The sequence below is a fragment of the Cherax quadricarinatus genome, chromosome 89 (assembly GCF_038502225.1).
Source record: "Cherax quadricarinatus isolate ZL_2023a chromosome 89, ASM3850222v1, whole genome shotgun sequence".
Classification (NCBI taxonomy): domain Eukaryota; kingdom Metazoa; phylum Arthropoda; class Malacostraca; order Decapoda; family Parastacidae; genus Cherax; species Cherax quadricarinatus.
The window spans coordinates 7,848,121-7,865,929 of record NC_091380.1 but is presented as its reverse complement, the minus strand read 5'-3'; the positions used below and the strand labels follow the sequence as shown (position 1 = coordinate 7,865,929).

At 41.3% G+C, this 17,809-nt stretch overlaps 1 protein-coding gene across 2 annotated transcripts in view; it reads left to right on the top strand.

Annotated features, from left to right (window-relative positions):
• LOC128697221 (pre-piRNA 3'-exonuclease trimmer) overlaps nucleotides 1–17,809 on the top strand; it is a 62,330-nt gene that overhangs the window by 9,926 nt on the left and 34,595 nt on the right. For both annotated transcript variants that reach the window (XM_070104145.1, XM_053788784.1), the window contains exons 3-5: nucleotides 5,973–6,063; nucleotides 14,518–14,661; nucleotides 16,292–16,399. In XM_070104145.1, the coding sequence (XP_069960246.1) occupies nucleotides 5,973–6,063; nucleotides 14,518–14,661; nucleotides 16,292–16,399 (343 nt within the window). The remainder of the gene's footprint in view (nucleotides 1–5,972; nucleotides 6,064–14,517; nucleotides 14,662–16,291; nucleotides 16,400–17,809) is intronic.

The following is a 17,809-nucleotide window of genomic DNA, read 5'->3' as shown; positions in this document are numbered from 1 at the left end:
GTAAATCAATGTCATCATTGCTAAAGGGTAACTGTGCCAAAGTGCATTTGTTGCACACAAAATGAATTCTGGCACTGTTGCTATAATTGTACATACATCCATCATGCACCCACCCCTTACACATTTTACATAAGGTGCCTTTTCTGTTTTTCATGCGTACTTTAGTACAGTGTATGCACCTGTTTGGTAGTGTTTGAGATAATAATGGCTGTATTGTCTCACATTGACCTATGTATGCATTACATATGGAGTTAAGGTTATCATTCCTAGCTACTAGACCATCATTATCACCGTCATTTATCTGTCTGTTTTGCCTCTGCACAATAGTTTGAGGTCCTGGATTAATTTGGATATCACCACTTAAGAGTGCTACAATAAGAGCTGTGTGCCACTGTTTTTGTTTGGGTATGTGGTGTTGCCATACCTTGCGGCGATAGTGACATTTACTTTTCTGGTAGGATGGCAGCTGTTGGGCTTTTACTGTCCAGGGCGCTGTTACTCCATTCACCTTTTCCAGCCCCATGACTGATTTCTTTCTTCATGGAATTGAAGAAGAAAGATAAATATAATTATGGCAGCCTGTACCCCCCTAATGCCTGCCATTTTCACTCTTCGCTCTTTTACTCATATACAATAATATTTATTTATCTTTTCCAGTCCCTAGTACACTTAGTATCTGCTTTAGCAATCACCCCTGAATTACTAGTAAATTTTCTTCTTCAAAACACACTTCACTGCTTACTTTTCCCTTAACTTCACAAACCCCTTTCAGATTACCCCTTATTACACACTCCCCTTCCCACCTCACTTCACAGTCCGGCTTCACCAATTAACTTATAACTCCTTTCCATTCTGGTAGACGAGAAAGGTTTAACCAATGGTTTTATCCTTCCAAATCCCCCCTCAGTTCCATTTATCGGGGGTTGTGTCGTGTTGTTGACTGCCTGACCTGGTCTGCTGACTCAGCCATTTTTAAAACACTGAGGGAAGTAAACGCCACCTACAACCTGACTTTCCTTGAGTTTATAGATATATTTGGCGTTTTCTGCTATGATTCTCTCACTGTACACTGGTCAGCTGAATATAGGTCAGCTACTAAAACATTAACCTTGACTGTTTAACTATTCACCTCTTTCCCACGACTGGCACTGAGGGATAACCGTCCTATAACCTTGGAGTTTTGAACTGTTGATTTGACGATGTCTCCTGTGTTTCCCTCTCGTTAGCACTGGTACAGGGGATATGATGGTGGTACAGATATGATGCTACTGTCAACAGATGAACGTCAGTAAAGATGAGAATTTCACTTCGCTAGTTGTACGTCTGGCAGTAGCTGCTGTTTGGATGCCGGTCAGCCATGTTTAAATGCTCAGATCTTTCCCTCGTTTGGCACTGAGGAAAAAAGTCCTACAGACCTGTCATTTCCTTGGAGTTTTGTTGATCAGGTTTTCTGCCATGTTGTCTTCCCGTTGAACACTGGTGCAGTTGATATGGAGGTCAGTTATTTCATTGTAGTGGAAAACATCTCATGTCTGGTTCACGTCTGGCAGCAGGTCTGATACTTGAATGCCGGTCCCTCTTTTGTCATATTTAGTCCATTTCGTTGTCGTCACCGTCAGTTTTTATGTCACTATAGGTTCCTTGCATGTTGTTGCAGCAGTACTTGCAATTTGGCCATCACTGGAGTTCGGATAGGCCCAGGGGACGGCAAGATATAGGAGCAGCCTTGTTGCTGCTTGCTGCGGCTGCATCTCTTGACAGAGTAGTAGTAGTGAGAAAGCAGCCACTGAGAGGACACGTCCCTCTCAGATCAAACATTTCTCACTTGAAAAGTTGTCCAAGGTGATTTCTGTACCAAGATGCCATTGTGTTGCAGTGTCTGACAGGATGAATATCAAAAATGGTATACAATACAGACAGGTTGGTAGGTAAGACACATAGGCAACAGTTAGGCAACTTTATTCCGAAACGTTTCGCCTACACAGTAGGCTTCTTCAGTCGAATACAGAAAGTAGGCAGGAACATTAGAGATGTGAAGACGATGTAATCAGTCCATCACCCTTAAAGTCGTAGATTTGAGGTTGTCAGTCCCTCAGCCTGGAGAAGTTCAGTTCCATAGTCAGGAACTATGTGAAGATCAAGCGACAGTGCGGAGACTTAAATACTGTCGGAAGGAGAGGTGCAGAGTAGTAGTAGTGAGAAAGCAGCCACTGAGAGGACACGTCCCTCTCAGATCAAACATTTCTCACTTGAAAAGTTGTCCAAGGTGTTTTCTGTACCAAGAAACGTTTCGGAATAAAGTTGCCTAACTGTTGCCTATGTGTCTTACCTACCAACCTGTCGGTATTGTATACCATTTTTGATATTCATCCTGTCAGACACTGCAACACAATGGCATCTTGGTACAGAAAACACCTTGGACAACTTTTCAAGTGAGAAATGTTTGATCTGAGAGGGATGTGTCCTCTCAGTGGCTGCTTTCTCACTACTACTACTCTGCACCTCTCCTTCCGACAGTATTTAAGTCTCCGCACTGTCGCTTGATCTTCATATAGTTCCTGACTATGGAACTGAACTTCTCCAGGCTGAGGGACTGACAACCTCAAATCTATGACTTTAAGGGTGATGGGCTGATTACATCAACTTCACATCTCTAATGTTCCTGCCTACTTTCTGTATTCGACTGAAGAAGCCTACTGTGTAGGCGAAACGTTTCGGAATAAAGTTGCCTAACTGTTGCCTATGTGTCTTACCTATCAACCTTTTGGTATTGTATACCATTTTTGATAGACAACCAGGGGTCTTGAAGACAACCAGGGGTCTTGAAGACAGCCAGGGCTCTTGAAGACAACCAGGGGTCGTGAAGACAGCCAGGGCTCTTGAAGACAACCAGGGGTCTTGAAGACAGCCAGGGGTCTTGAAGACAACCAGGGGTCTTGAAGACAGCCAGGGGTCTTGAAGACAGCCAGGGCTCTTGAAGACAGCCAGGGCTCTTGAAGACAACCAGGGGTCTTGAAGACAACCAGGGGTCTTGAAGACAGCCAGGGGTCTTGAAGACAGCCAGGGGTCTTGAAGACAGCCAGGGGTCTTGAAGACAGCCAAGGGTCTTGAAGACAACCAGGGGTCTCGAAGACAGCCAGGGCTCTTGAAGACAACCAGGGGTCTTGAAGACAACCAGGGGTCTTGAAGACAGCCAGGGGTCTTGAAGACAACCAGGGGTCTTGAAGGCAGCCAGGGGTCTTGAAGACAGCCAGGGGTCTTGAAGACAGCCAGGGCTCTTGAAGACAACCAGGGGTCTTGAAGACAACCAGGGGTCTTGAAGACAGCCAGGGCTCTTGAAGACAACCAGGGGTCTTGAAGACAGCCAGGGCTCTTGAAGACAACCAGGGGTCTTGAAGACAACCAGGGGTCTTGAAGACAACCAGGGGTCTTGAAGACAACAAGGGGTCTTGAAGACAACCAGGGGTCTTGAAGACAACCAGGGGTCTTGAAGACAACCAGGGGTCTTGAAGACAGCCAGGGGTCTTGAAGACAGCCAGGGGTCTTGAAGACAACCAGGGGTCTTGAAGACAGCCAGGGGTCTTGAAGACAACCAGGGGTCTTGAAGACAGCCAGGGGTCTTGAAGACAGCCAGGGGTCTTGAAGACAGCTAGGGGTCTTGAAGACAGCCAGGGGTCTTGAAGACAGCCAGGGGTCTTGAAGACAGCCAGGGCTCTATTGCTAATCCGACTTATGTATGCTGGGAGTGCAGTTGAACAGTCTTGAGCCCCTGACACTTATTGTGTTGTCTCATCGTGCTAGTGGCACCTCTGCTTTTCATTGGGGGGACATTGCATCGTCTACCGAGTCTTTTGCTCCAGCTCCCATGGGTTTAGCACTCCCCATGATTATAATAATAAGTTTAAGAGGACAACTGTAAAAATAAAATTACTTTGGCCTATTTTTTTGGGGGGGGGGTTGTTATCCTATGTAATTTATTCATGTTACTGTATATGATTATTATAATGAATTTGTATAACTGTACTGTACCTGTACCTAAATAAACTTACTTTGCTTACTTGCATACTTGTTTTCTTGCTTGCTTGCCTGCATATTTACTTCTGTTCCTTCTTAGTAGCTTTCTTGCTTGCTTTCTTGCTTGCTTTTTTGCTTGCATACTTGCTTGCTTGCTTTTTTGCTTGCATACTTGCTTGCTTGCTTACCATCTTGCTTGCTTACTTGCTTTCTTATTTTCTTGTTTCTTTGTTTGCCTAATTTCTTTACTTTGATAAATTAGACACATATGCAACACTGGGGTATCTGTATTGTGGAAATGTTTTGCCATACAGTGACTTTATCAGTCCTATACAAAGAATACTGAAGATCATGAGTTAGAGGTAATCAGTCCCTCAATCTTGAAAAGAATATAGCATATGCACGAAGAAGTGTATACAGCCTGTCCTTACTTAGCGACATTACTCGTTTACCAATGACTCGGACTTACGACGGGCTCTCTGACCAGTATGCTTGCCTGAATAATGTATATTAGAGCTGATTTTCTCTATTCTGTTTATTACAATGCACAGTATATTACTGTATAAACATTTAAAAATATACCAGAAATGTTATAAATGGTACAAAGGTAACATTAGAACAATATCAAAGATGGTTGACACAAACTCACTACCATTATAGTATGCTCCTCACTTAGCGACCCCTCAAGGAAGGTTCCTTGATATTGGTGAGGGGCTCTTGATTTAGGGAATTGGATCTGTGCTCCAGTTCCCCGAATTAAGCCTGAATGCCTTCCACCTCCCCCCCAGGTGCTGTATAATCCTCCGGGTTTAGCGCTTCCCCCTTGATTATATTAATAATAATCCTCACTTAGCGACAAATTCGTGTACCGACGTGGTCTTAGGAACGGAACTCCATCGTCAAGCGAGGAGAGGCTGTATAAGCCACTTCTTTCTGCATATGCTGTATTCTTTTCAAGATTGAGGGACTGATTACCTCAAACTCCTTCTGACCTTCACTATTCTTCTTTGTATAGGACTGATGAAGCCGCTGTGTAGGCCAAACATTCCCACAGTAAAGATACCCAAGTGTTGCATGTGTCTAATTTATCAACTTGTTAGTTCTCTGAACGTTTATTTCCTTCACTTACTTTATTTACTTCGATTACATGCATTCATAGTTTTGCTTACTATTATGTACTTACTTTTGCTTACTTTACTTACTCTGAAGAAGGTAAAACAGTGACTAGCATGCCCGGCTTGATTTAGGTACAATTCTACAGAATTCTGGATGATTACAATTGTCTTACATAACATTATAGGTATAATTCATCCAGGATAACCCCAGAAAATAAGTGACTTAATTCCATTGGGATCCTTGATTTACATTGGGGTTGTTGATTTCTGTTGATGGCTCTCGGTTTCCATTGGGTTCTTGATTTACATTGTGTCCTTGATTTCCATTGGGTCCCTTGATTTCCATTGGAGTTCTTGATTTCCAATTTCAGTAAACAGCATAATCTGAAAATTGCATATACTCGTGCATTTAAAGAGCGAGGAAGTGACAACATAGTTATTCAGAAAACGTTTGGCCCGGTGGTCTGGTGGCTAAAGCTCCCGCTTCACACACGGAGGGCCCGGGTTCGATTCCCGGCGGGTGGAAATTCCGACACGTTTCCTTACACCTATTGTCCTGTTCACCTAGCAGCAAATAGGTACCTGGGTGTTAGTCGACTGGTGTGGGTCGCATCCTGGGGGACAAGATTAAGGACCCCAATGGAAATAAGTTAGACAGTCCACGATGACGCACTGACTTTCTTGGGTTATCCTGGGTGGCTAACCCTCTGGGGTTAAAAATCTGAACAAAATCTTATCTTATCTTATCTTATCTTGCATATTAAATTTATTTTATACATTGTGTTATGTTTGAAGTTAGTCTCTAATTCATCCAAATAATTTAGCAGGAAATTTTCTTAACAGTTTATTTGATGGTGGACCACAGAGGTACCAGAAGCTGGTGTCCAACATCCGCAGGTTCACAGTATGCCAGCTTGGATTAGCAGTATTTAAGGTAGATTTCTTGTTTGTATTTCTATTATTTAATTTTTAACACACTGGCTGTCTCCCACTGAGGTAGGGGTGACTATAAGAGGAAACAATACCTGGAGGGAGGTCTACCTGGAGGGAGGTCTACCTGGAGGGAGGTCTACCTGGATGGAGGTCTACCTGGAGGGAGGTCTACCTGGAGGGAGGTCTACCTGGAGGGAGGTCTACCTGGATGGAGGTCTACCTGGAGGGAGGTCTACCTGGAGGGAGGTCTACCTGGTGGGAGGTTACCTGGAGGGAGGTCTACCTGGAGGGAGGTCTGCCTGGAGGGAGGTCTACCTGGAGGGAGGTCTCCTGGAGGGAGGTCTACCTGGTGGGAGGTCTACCTGGTGGGAGGTCTACCTGGAGGGAGGTCTACCTGGAGGGAGGTCTACCTGGAGGGAGGTCTCCTGGAGGGAGGTCTACCTGGTGGGAGGTCTACCTGGTGGGAGGTCTACCTGGAGGGAGGTCTACCTGGAGGGAGGTCTACCCAGAGGGAGGTCTACCTGGAGGGAGGTCTACTTGGAGGGAGATCTGCCTGGAGGGAGGTCTACCTGGAGGGAGGTCTACCTGGAGGGAGGTCTACCTGGAGGGAGGTCTGCCTGGAGGGAGGTCTACCTGGAAGGGGGTCTGCCCAGAGGGAGGTCTACCTGGAGGGAGGTCTACCTGGAGGGAGGTCTACCTGGAGGGAGGTTACCTGGAGGGAGGTCTACCTGGAGGGAGGTCTACCTGGAGAGAGGTCTGCCTGGAGGGAGGTCTACCTGGAAGGGGTCTGCCCAGAGGGAGGTCTACCTGGAGGGAGGTCTACCTGGAGGGATATCTACCTAAAGTACTGTATTCATTAATACTGCACTGACATAAGGTTGCTTATACAGTGGACCCCCGCATAACGATTACCTCCGAATGCGACCAATTATGTAAGTGTATTTATGTAAGTGCGTTTGTACGTGTATGTTTGGGGGTCTGAAATGGACTAATCTACTTCACAATATTCCTTATGGGAACAAATTCGGTCAGTACTGGCACCTGAACGTACTTCTGGAGTGAAAAAATATCGTTAACCGGGGGTCCACTGTATATGCCTAGTGTGAGATATCCAGGTTACTAGCAAACAAGTACTACCTGGAGTTTACCTGGAGAGAGTTTCGGGGGTCAACGCCCCCGCGGCCCAGTCTGTGACCAGGCCTCCTGGTGGATCAGCGCCTGATCAACCAGGCTGTTGCTGCTGGCTGCACGCAAACCAACGTACGAGCCACAGCCCGGCTGATCAGGAACTGACTTTAGGTGCTTGTCCAGTGCCAGCTTGAAGACTGCCAGGGGTCTGTTGGTAATCCCCCTTATGTGTGCTGGGAGGCAGTTGAACAGTCTCGGGCCCCTGACACTTATTGTATGGTCTCTTAACGTGCTAGTGACACCCCTGCTTTTCATTGGGGGGATGGTGCATCGTCTGCCAAGTCTTTTGCTTTCGTAGTGAGTGATTTTCGTGTGCAAGTTCGGTACTAGTCCCTCTAGGATTTTCCAGGTGTATATAATCATGTATCTCTCCCTCCTGCGTTCCAGGGAATACAGGTTTAGAAACCTCAAGCGCTCCCAGTACTCACTTATATGTGGTTGCAGGGGTCGAGTCATAGCTCCTGGCCCCAAGTTAGATACATCTACACCTATAAAGAAACAAGCAGAATTATTTAAAAAATACGAAAGTGGCAAAACTATTTTGTAAACTTACTGGAAATATCCCATGGTTATATCGAGCATTCTCAGTAGGCGAAATCTAGCAATTATTACTGCATAATAAACCATGGAATGGGTGGGGATTGAACCCACAGCACGGAATTGAACCCTTGGGTTCAATTCCTGCCTGTTTCATGGTTTAATGACTCACGAAATTGTAATGACATGATTGAAAACAGTAGCTAATGCGTCGGTCTGGAGTTTTGAGACTCTATGATCGCAGGTTCTAACCCCACCCGTGGTATGGTTTGTTTCATGGTTTGTTTGCATTTGTGTTACTGCATAATACTTATTCAGTTTCACATTTAATATGAGATTATATTTGGTGACTGTCAAAGTCAAATTTTTATTTATTTTTATGCAGTACAGAGATTATGTAGTTTATACATGTGTTAATAAAAAATTATTAGACAAAAGAAAGCCACTAGCATGTAACGCATTTTGTGAAAGCTAATTATAATGCTTAAAGACTGCCGTTTTAGTCATTCTACCTTGGTGGGACATGGTCCTTTGATGATTATGAGTATTGATTATAATAATTAAAATTACTTTAAAAGTATTTAAAATCTTACAACTGCCCAATTGCAGTATGAACATGTGTAACATAATCATCCTTTGCATTACAGCCTCTCCACACTGAGCGATGTACTACTCGTTTACCGACCATTCGGACTTATGACCAGCTCTCCAACCAGTACACATAGCTAATAATGTATATTAGAGCTCATTTCCTCTTCTCTATTTATTATAGTATACAGTACACTACTGTATAAATATTTTAAAATATACTAGAAATGTTATAAATGGTGCAAATGTGACATTAAAAAAATATCTAAAGGTAGTTGGCACAAACCCACTACCAGTATAGTACAGTCTCTCCTCACTTAACGACAGAGTTCCTTTCCTAAGACCTTGTCGGTAAACAAATTTGTCGGTAAGTGAGGAGCATACTATACGTAATGGTAGTAGGTTTGTGTCAACCGTCTTTGATATTGTTTTAACCCTTTCAGGGTCCAAGGCCAAAATCTGAAGTGGTGCCCCAGTGTCCAAGAATTTTCAAAAAAAAAAATTGTTATTTTTTCTTATGAAATGGTAGAGAATCTTTTTGTGAATGTAATAAAACAAAAAGTACGAAATTTGATGGAAAATTGACGAAATTATGCTCTCGTGAATTTTGATGTGTCAGCGATATTTACGAATTGGCGATTTTGCCGACTTTGACTCCCATTTTAGGCCAATTACATTATTCCAGTCGACCAAATTCTCAGCTATTTCACTAGTATTACTTCTATTCTATCGATTGAGCACAAGAAATCGCCAAGTCAACTGTTTCAACTACAAAATAAAGTGACCGGAAATTGGTAATTTGGCCAATTTAACACAAGGTTCAAAATATTCCAATTTCAAAATAGGGTCCAGAATAAACAATGTAGGTATCCCTGGCACTAAACTAACATTTCCTCTGTTCATTAGTTATGTTTTGAGGCTTTACAAATAAATTCCATTTTGATTTTTTATTCACATAATGAATTTTTATTCACACCAAAAAATAGAAGATTTACTGTTATGCAATATTGTAATAATTGTATAAATATCATCACCACATTTGTGAATGTATATTAGACCCACCAGCTGGCGTGTATTAGACGTGTGAGGTCGTTTGTTTACTCTTGAACATCGGCAAAAATTTAACATTTCCGCCACTTTGAGCTCAATTTCAAGCCATTTCCAGTGCTAACACCAATCAAAATTATCTCTATTTCTGTAATATGTCTTCCATTCTATCAAATGAGACCAAGAAATCACAAATATAACTATAAAAAACATACGAAAAACACTGCAAAGTCGCTGTTTTAATCGAAAATCATGGTCTCAGTTTTTTTTTCTCTCATTATACACAGTGCGCTGCAGGATTTGTTTTATGTGGTGCACACATACCACATAGATGTATTCTCTCATATCTAGGCCCAAATTTACCACTCACAGTTTATCAGAGTGAGCTGAGCTCATGACGTAGATCTACGGTTTGGACCCTGAACGTAAAGCCGTAGATCTACGGGACGGACCCTGAAAGGGTTAATGTCACCTTTGCACCATTTATAGCATTTCTGGTATATTTTTAAATGTTGATACAGTAGTGTACTGTATATTGCAATAAACAGAATAGAGGAAATCAGCGCTAACATATACATGTATTATTTAGGTATGAATACTGACCAAAGAGCCCGTCATAAGTCCAAGTCGTTGGTAAGTGAGTACGTCGCTAAATGAGGAGAGGCTGTATGCTCCTCGCTGAACGACCAATTCACTTACCAACCTACTCTTAGGAACTGAATCCCGAGGTTAAGTGAGGAGAGGCTGTATTCTGTTCTATGCAAGCAACTTATCTGTAAGTTGAAAACTGTCGAAGTTGAAAAATCATGAATGCAACTTGTGTTGAAGTTGAAAAAACAAGACTGCAACTCGTGTCAAAGTCAAAAAATAAAAAATGCAACTTGTGTCAAAGTAGAAAAATCGAGAATGCAGCTCTTGTCTTAAATTGAAACACTGCAAGTGCAACTCATGTCTTAACCTGAAGAATCACGAATGCAACCCATATCTTAAGGTGTGGAGTTAATAAAAGTATTAGTCAGAGGGCAGAAGAGGGGTTGTTGGGGTGGTTTGGTCATTTAGAGAGAATGGATCACAGTAGAATGACATGGAAAGCATATAAATCTATAGGGGAAGGAAGGCGGGGTAGGGGTCGTCCTCGAAAGGGTTGGAGAGAGGGGGTAAAGGAGGTTTTGTGGGTAAGGGGCTTGGACTTCCAGCAAGCGTGCGTGAGCGTGTTAGATAGGAGTGAATGGAGACGAATGGTACTTGGGACCTGACGATCTGTTGGAGTGTGAGCAGGGTAATATTTAGTGAAGGGATTCAGGGAAACCGGTTATTTTCATATAGTCGGACTTGAGTCCTGGAAATGGGAAGTACAATGCCTGCACTTTAAAGGAGGGGTTTGGGATATTGGCAGTTTGGAGGGATATGTTGTGTATCTTTATATGTTTATGCTTCTAGACTGTTGTATTCTGAGCACCTCTGCAAAAACAGTGATAATGTGCGAGTGTGGTGAAAGTGTTGAATGATGATGAAAGTATTTTCTTTTTGGGGATTTTCTTTCTTTTTTGGGTCACCCTGCCTCGGTGGGAGACGGCCGACTTGTTGAAAAAAAAAAAAAAAAAAAAATCTTAAGTTGAAAAATTAGGAACTCGTCTCATTTGAACTTCGAAAACTTCCTTTTATAAATGAAAGCATTATGTCTACGAAGACAAATCTTGGCTATCAAATTCATTACTTGGCAATATTGTTTGATGCAAAGCACAAAATATGAATGAATTAACTCATGCATTTTAAAAATATATTAGCTTTTATTGTAACATGTCTGATTTAATGAATGAATATATTTGATGCAATAAATTTTTCTTGTAGTGGCTTACTGTTTTTGTATATTGATAAATCTTGGGATAATAAAGTATTATTAATAATACTAATAATGCAGTAATAATAATAATAATTCATTAATAATAATAATAATACATTTAATAAAGAGAGAGGTTAAGAGAGTGGTGAAGCAATGTAAAAAGAGAGCAAATGAGAGAGTGGGTGAGATGTTATCAACAAATTTTGTTGAAAATAAGAAAAAGTTTTGGAGTGAGATTAACAAGTTAAGGAAGCCTAGAGAACAAATGGATTTGTCAGTTAAAAATAGGAGAGGAGAGTTATTAAATGGAGAGTTAGAGGTATTGGGAAGATGGAGGGAATATTTTGAGGAATTGTTAAATGTTGATGAAGATAGGGAAGCTGTGATTTCGTGTATAGGGCAAGGAGGAATAACATCTTGTAGGAGTGAGGAAGAGCCAGTTGTGAGTGTGGGGGAAGTTCGTGAGGCAGTAGGTAAAATGAAAGGGGGTAAGGCAGCCGGGATTGATGGGATAAAGATAGAAATGTTAAAAGCAGGTGGGGATATAGTTTTGGAGTGGTTGGTGCAATTATTTAATAAATGTATGGAAGAGGGTAAGGTACCTAGGGATTGGCAGAGAGCATGCATAGTTCCTTTGTATAAAGGCAAAGGGGACAAAAGAGAGTGCAAAAATTATAGGGGGATAAGTCTGCTGAGTATACCTGGTAAAGTGTATGGTAGAGTTATTATTGAAAGAATTAAGAGTAAGGCGGAGAATAGGATAGCAGATGAACAAGGAGGCTTTAGGAAAGGTAGGGGGTGTGTGGACCAGGTGTTTACAGTGAAACATATAAGTGAACAGTATTTAGATAAGGCTAAAGAGGTCTTTGTGGCATTTATGGATTTGGAAAAGGCGTATGACAGGGTGGATAGGGGGGCAATGTGGCAGATGTTGCAAGTGTATGGTGTAGGAGGTAGGTTACTGAAAGCAGTGAAGAGTTTTTACGAGGATAGTGAGGCTCAAGTTAGAGTATGTAGGAAAGAGGGAAATTATTTCCCAGTAAAAGTAGGCCTTAGACAAGGATGTGTGATGTCACCGTGGTTGTTTAATATATTTATAGATGGGGTTGTAAGAGAAGTAAATGCGAGGGTCTTGACAAGAGGCGTGGAGTTAAAAGATAAAGAATCACACACAAAGTGGGAGTTGTCACAGCTGCTCTTTGCTGATGACACTGTGCTCTTGGGAGATTCTGAAGAGAAGTTGCAGAGATTGGTGGATGAATTTGGTAGGGTGTGCAAAAGAAGAAAATTAAAGGTGAATACAGGAAAGAGTAAGGTTATGAGGATAACAAAAAGATTAGGTGATGAAAGATTGAATATCAGATTGGAGGGAGAGAGTATGGAGGAGGTGAATGTATTCAGATATTTGGGAGTGGACGTGTCAGCGGATGGGTCTATGAAAGATGAGGTGAATCATAGAATTGATGAGGGAAAAAGAGTGAGTGGTGCACTTAGGAGTCTGTGGAGACAAAGAACTTTGTCCTTGGAGGCAAAGAGGGGAATGTATGAGAGTACAGTGGACCCCCGGTTAACGATATTTTTTCACTCCATAAGTATGTTCAGGTGCCAGTACTGACCGAATTTATTCCCATAAGGAATATTGTGAAGTAGAGTAGTCCATTTCAGACCCCCAAACATACACGTACAAACGCACTTACATAAATACACTTACATAATTGGTCGCATTCGGAGGTGATCGTTATGCGGGGGTCCACTGTATAGTTTTACCAACGCTCTTATATGGGTGTGAAGCATGGGTGATGAATGTTGCAGCGAGGAGAAGGCTGGAGGCAGTGGAGATGTCATGTCTGAGGGCAATGTGTGGTGTGAATATAATGCAGAGAATTCGTAGTTTGGAAGTTAGGAGGAGGTGCAGGATTACCAAAACTGTTGTCCAGAGGACTGAGGAAGGGTTGCTGAGGTGGTTCGGACATGTAGAGAGAATGGAGCGAAACAGAGTGACTTCAAGAGTGTATCAGTCTGTAGTGGAAGGAAGGCGGGGTAGGGGTCGGCCTAGGAAAGGTTGGAGGGAGGGGGTAAAGGAGGTTTTGTGTGCGAGGGGCTTGGACTTCCAGCAGGCATGCGTGAGCGTGTTTGATAGGAGTGAATGGAGACAAATGGTTTTTAATACTTGATGTGCTGTTGGAGTGTGAGCAAAGTAACATTTATGAAGGGGTTCAGGGAAACCGGCAGGCCGGACTTGAGTCCTGGAGATGGGAAGTACAGTGCCTGCACTCTGAAGGAGGGGGTGTTAATGTTGCAGTTTAAAAACTGTAGTGTAAAGCACCCTTCTGGCAAGACAGTGATGGAGTGAATGATGGTAAAAGTTTTTCTTTTTCGGGCCACCCTGCCTTGGTGGGAATCGGCCAGTGTGATAATAAAAATAAAATAATAATAATGCAGTAATAATAATAATAATAATAGTAGAATAGTGCAATAATAATAATAATATGTAATAATATAATAATAATGCAGTAATAATAATAATAATAATAATAATAATAATAATAATAATAATAATAATGATTCTTTAAGATAATTCTTGTAGCCCTGTTATCCAACCAGATTGCTACCCCTGAACACCTCCTCTGTAAAATTTCTGCAGTTGGCCCTGGATGAGGCTCATCCAAGTTAGTTGAAAGTTAAGAGCCAGAACCAAGAGCTGGAGCCCTTCATCCCTCTCTCCCCACAAACTCAAAATGGAAATTACACATATCCACTCACAAAACCATTGATGTATGATTATTATTATTTTCGTGTTAAGTGCTCAACCCATGTGGGTCATTCAGTGCAAGATGTGGTGGAGGCTTGATCCTCCGTCTGCTGAGCACGAGACAGATGTGCTTCCTATTTGTACTGACTATTTGTGCTTTCTATTTGTACTTATTTTTATTGCTTTTATGTACTACTTATTTGTACTTCCTATCTGTAATTTCTGTATGAACAAAAATGATAACAAGTACATATTCTCATAAAGGTGCTTCGCCCTTTATTTTCTCCATTTGACAGCATGTAAAAAAAACGTGGATCTATGTTCGGAGTGCTACGCATGTGAACGTAGATCTACGTTTGGACAGTTTAAGGGTTAAAACTCTTTTTTTTTCAACGTGCTGGCCACCTCCCACTGACGCACAGTGGCCCCCCCCAAAAAAAAAGAACGCTTTCACCATCATTCACACTATCACTTTTTATTTATTTTATAATATTTTTCAGGGTGTTCCGGATGTCAACGCATACACCGTGACCAGTTATAACTTCTACCTGCGACCCCACTCATGTGTATCGTTTGATCCCACATTTATGTGCCAGTCCTCGAGTCTAGAGTTTCTACAAAAATATAAGTTTGACTTCAATAAGGTATTTAGTCTTTGCATTAGTAATTATGGTATTTTTGCATATGAATTTTTTTTATTTAATTTTGTCTTTCATGGACCTAATACTCAACATGCTTAGACCTTCTGTCTTTATTCTTTTCTGTTTAATAAATTTTGCATTTAACAGATTCTTTTTATTCTTCTAAGTAATTTTTTGGCTCAAATGCAATTTTAGCTTCAATGAGGTAGAGTACAGTGGTCATTCTCAAGGTTCTTGATTTTTTGTAAGAATGTTCTGTAATTTTTTTTTACATTTGTGGTAAGTTACAGTCTTTTGTAATATGACTGGTATTAACAAGAACAGGGATAATATTAGATGCAAGTTACATAGTTACATAGATTATTATCATACATAGTAGCATATGTGTAGAGAACCTGGGATTACCCAAACAAGTCAGAGACTCATTTCCATTGGGGTCCTTTAGACAGGGTTTCAGGATTTGTTTGACTTAATAAATTGTTGTGAGGATTACATTAAGGTAAGGAGGCATTTTTTAACAGTAGTTCTGAAGTAGTTGGCAGACAGGGGACTCTCTGTAGTTCTGAACTAGTTGGCAGACAGGGGACTCTCTGCCTGAAGATTCAAGAGGTTCCCTGGCTGCCCACCACTTCAAAGCTATTGTTAAGAAACTCAGCTTAATGTGGTCCACTACACATTCATGAATGTGTAGTTGTATGCACATCGATCTGAGTTTTCTTCTGTTTTCTTAATATTTGTTCTTATCTAGGTAATAGGCTGGTAGACAGCAACTGCCCAGGGAGGTACTACCATCCTGCCAGTTGAGTGTAAAGCAAAAGCCTGTAATTGTTTTACATGATGATAGGATTGCTGGTGTCTTTTATCTGTCTCATAAACACGCAAGATTTCAGGTACATCTTGCTACTTCTATTTAGACTTAGGTCACACCACACATGCATGTACAAGCATATATATACACACCCCTCTGAGTTTTCTTCTATTTTCTTACTAGTTCTTCTTGTTTTTTCCTTTTATCTCCATGGGGAAGTGGAACAGAATTCCTCCTCCGTAAGCCATGCATGTTGTCAGAGGCGACTAAAATGCCGGGAGCAAGGGGCTAGTAACCCCCTTCTCCTGGATATATTACTACATTTTAAAGGAGAAACTTTGGCTTTTTCTTTTGGGCCGCCCTTCCTCAGTGGGATACAGCTGGTTTGTTGAAAGAAGAAGAAGTCCCTCTAGAATTAAGTTAAAGCTGTCTTTAAATGCAAATAATCCACAGAAGTGACAAGAAAAAGAAAAACTTTTTAATTTTTGGGTTGTCCTGAACTTTTAGTGTCATGACTGCAAAGCTAGAAGAAAGTTGGAATTTTGTAACAAGGTAGTAATTTTTTTTTTTTCCATTTTTTCACTCTTGGCTGTGATGTGTAAATGGTTCTAAATGGAGCAGTACATTGTCTGGTTTTCTTTTCTAATTTGTGGGCTAATTGTCAGTGTGAGAATTAGACACGTGGGCATCATCTGGGTATCTTTATTTGTAGACATCTACAAATGAAGATACCCAGATGTTGCACATGTTTGATTCCTCATCTTGTCGGTATTGTATACCATTAAAGTGCAGTTGTCAGTTGATACAATAATTTTGTCCCCGCAGTGGTTGTATTATGGAGTGCCTTGTATGAACTCTGATGAAGCTGAAGAACTTCGAGGTGAATTATCATCTATTGTGAAAGGAAATAAAGTCTTTAGAATTCCTTATGAGGTAAGTGTTTTGTCATTACATAAATTGAGGATCGGAGAATGGGAATGTTTTGCAAAATTTGCCTTCATCAGTTGGATCATGAAACTCTTTTGTTGTATCAGTCAACTCTCATACACTTCAGGTGTTGTGTGGAAAAAGACTTATGTACAGTTCAGGATGAAATGCTTCCTTTAGTAAGTATCCAGAACTGTAAAGTGTCTTTTTTCACATCTTGTTGGTATCACCATACCATTTCTCACTTCAGGTATTGAAGACCTGCCACAGGATTTTTGGAGTGCACTCTGTATTATGCTTTTAATTCATCCATGTCTAACAAAACGTTTATCTTATTGGTGTATATCTTTTCTGTTACTGTTACACGAGATCCTGTTTACGTTTACTTTAACATCGCATAGTACCCCTTGTCATCGTATTCTCTACAGGGGTGAGTCAAAGGGATATTAGGAAGTAGTACTTCGTAAGCTTCAGGGAAGTAGGGAAGTGCTGTGAATGGCATGTGGAAATGGTGATGGCAAACTTATTGTAATACAAAATTTTAAGAGGTTGTATGGGATGGCTCAAGATGATGGAAAACAATAATGCTTTCAGTGAAGCTAAAAGGAGGAGGCCAGGAGCCAGGACTCTATCTCCATCCCAAACAAATTCTTAAGTTCAGTTGTTTACTTCACCTCTCAGTTGTGCACCTTCCCTGGTATTACGATTTTTTTGTGGGACATTAGTCAGGATTAGCCTTAATGCCTGGTATGGTATAATTTTTTTATCAACACATTGGCCGATTCCCACCAAGGCAGGGTGACTCGAAAAGAAGAAACACTTTCATCATCATTCGCTCCATTACTGTCTTGCTAGAGATGCACCTGCACTACTGTTAAAAAAAAAACTGCATCACATCAACACCCCTCCTTCAGAGTGCAGAGATTGTACTTCCCACCTCCAGGACTCAAGTCCAGCTAACCAGTTTTTCTGAATCCATTCATAAGTGTTACTTTGGTCACACTCCAACAGCACATCGAGCCATAAATGCCATTTGTCTCCACTCGCTCATATCTAACACGCTCACTCACGCCTGCTGGAAGTCCAAGCCCCTCTCATACAAAACCTTCTTTACCCTCTCCCTCCAGCATTTCCTAGGTATTTAATTGCTACTTCGGAGCAATAGGTAGCAATAACCTAATTGTTTACACCCTCAAAATGATTCACGATTGAGGTCACAATTAGGTCAGACTTGATAAGAATAAGAAGTTTACTTCAGACATTTGGGTATACATGCCCAAAGCCACTTTATATGCAGACCATTTCGGGCAAAAGATTAACTTAAGATTAATAAGGCAATAACTATTTGTGTAATTTTGTACATATAGTCACTTAGGTGAGTGTAATTTTAAATTTAGGAGTTTACAATAAATACAA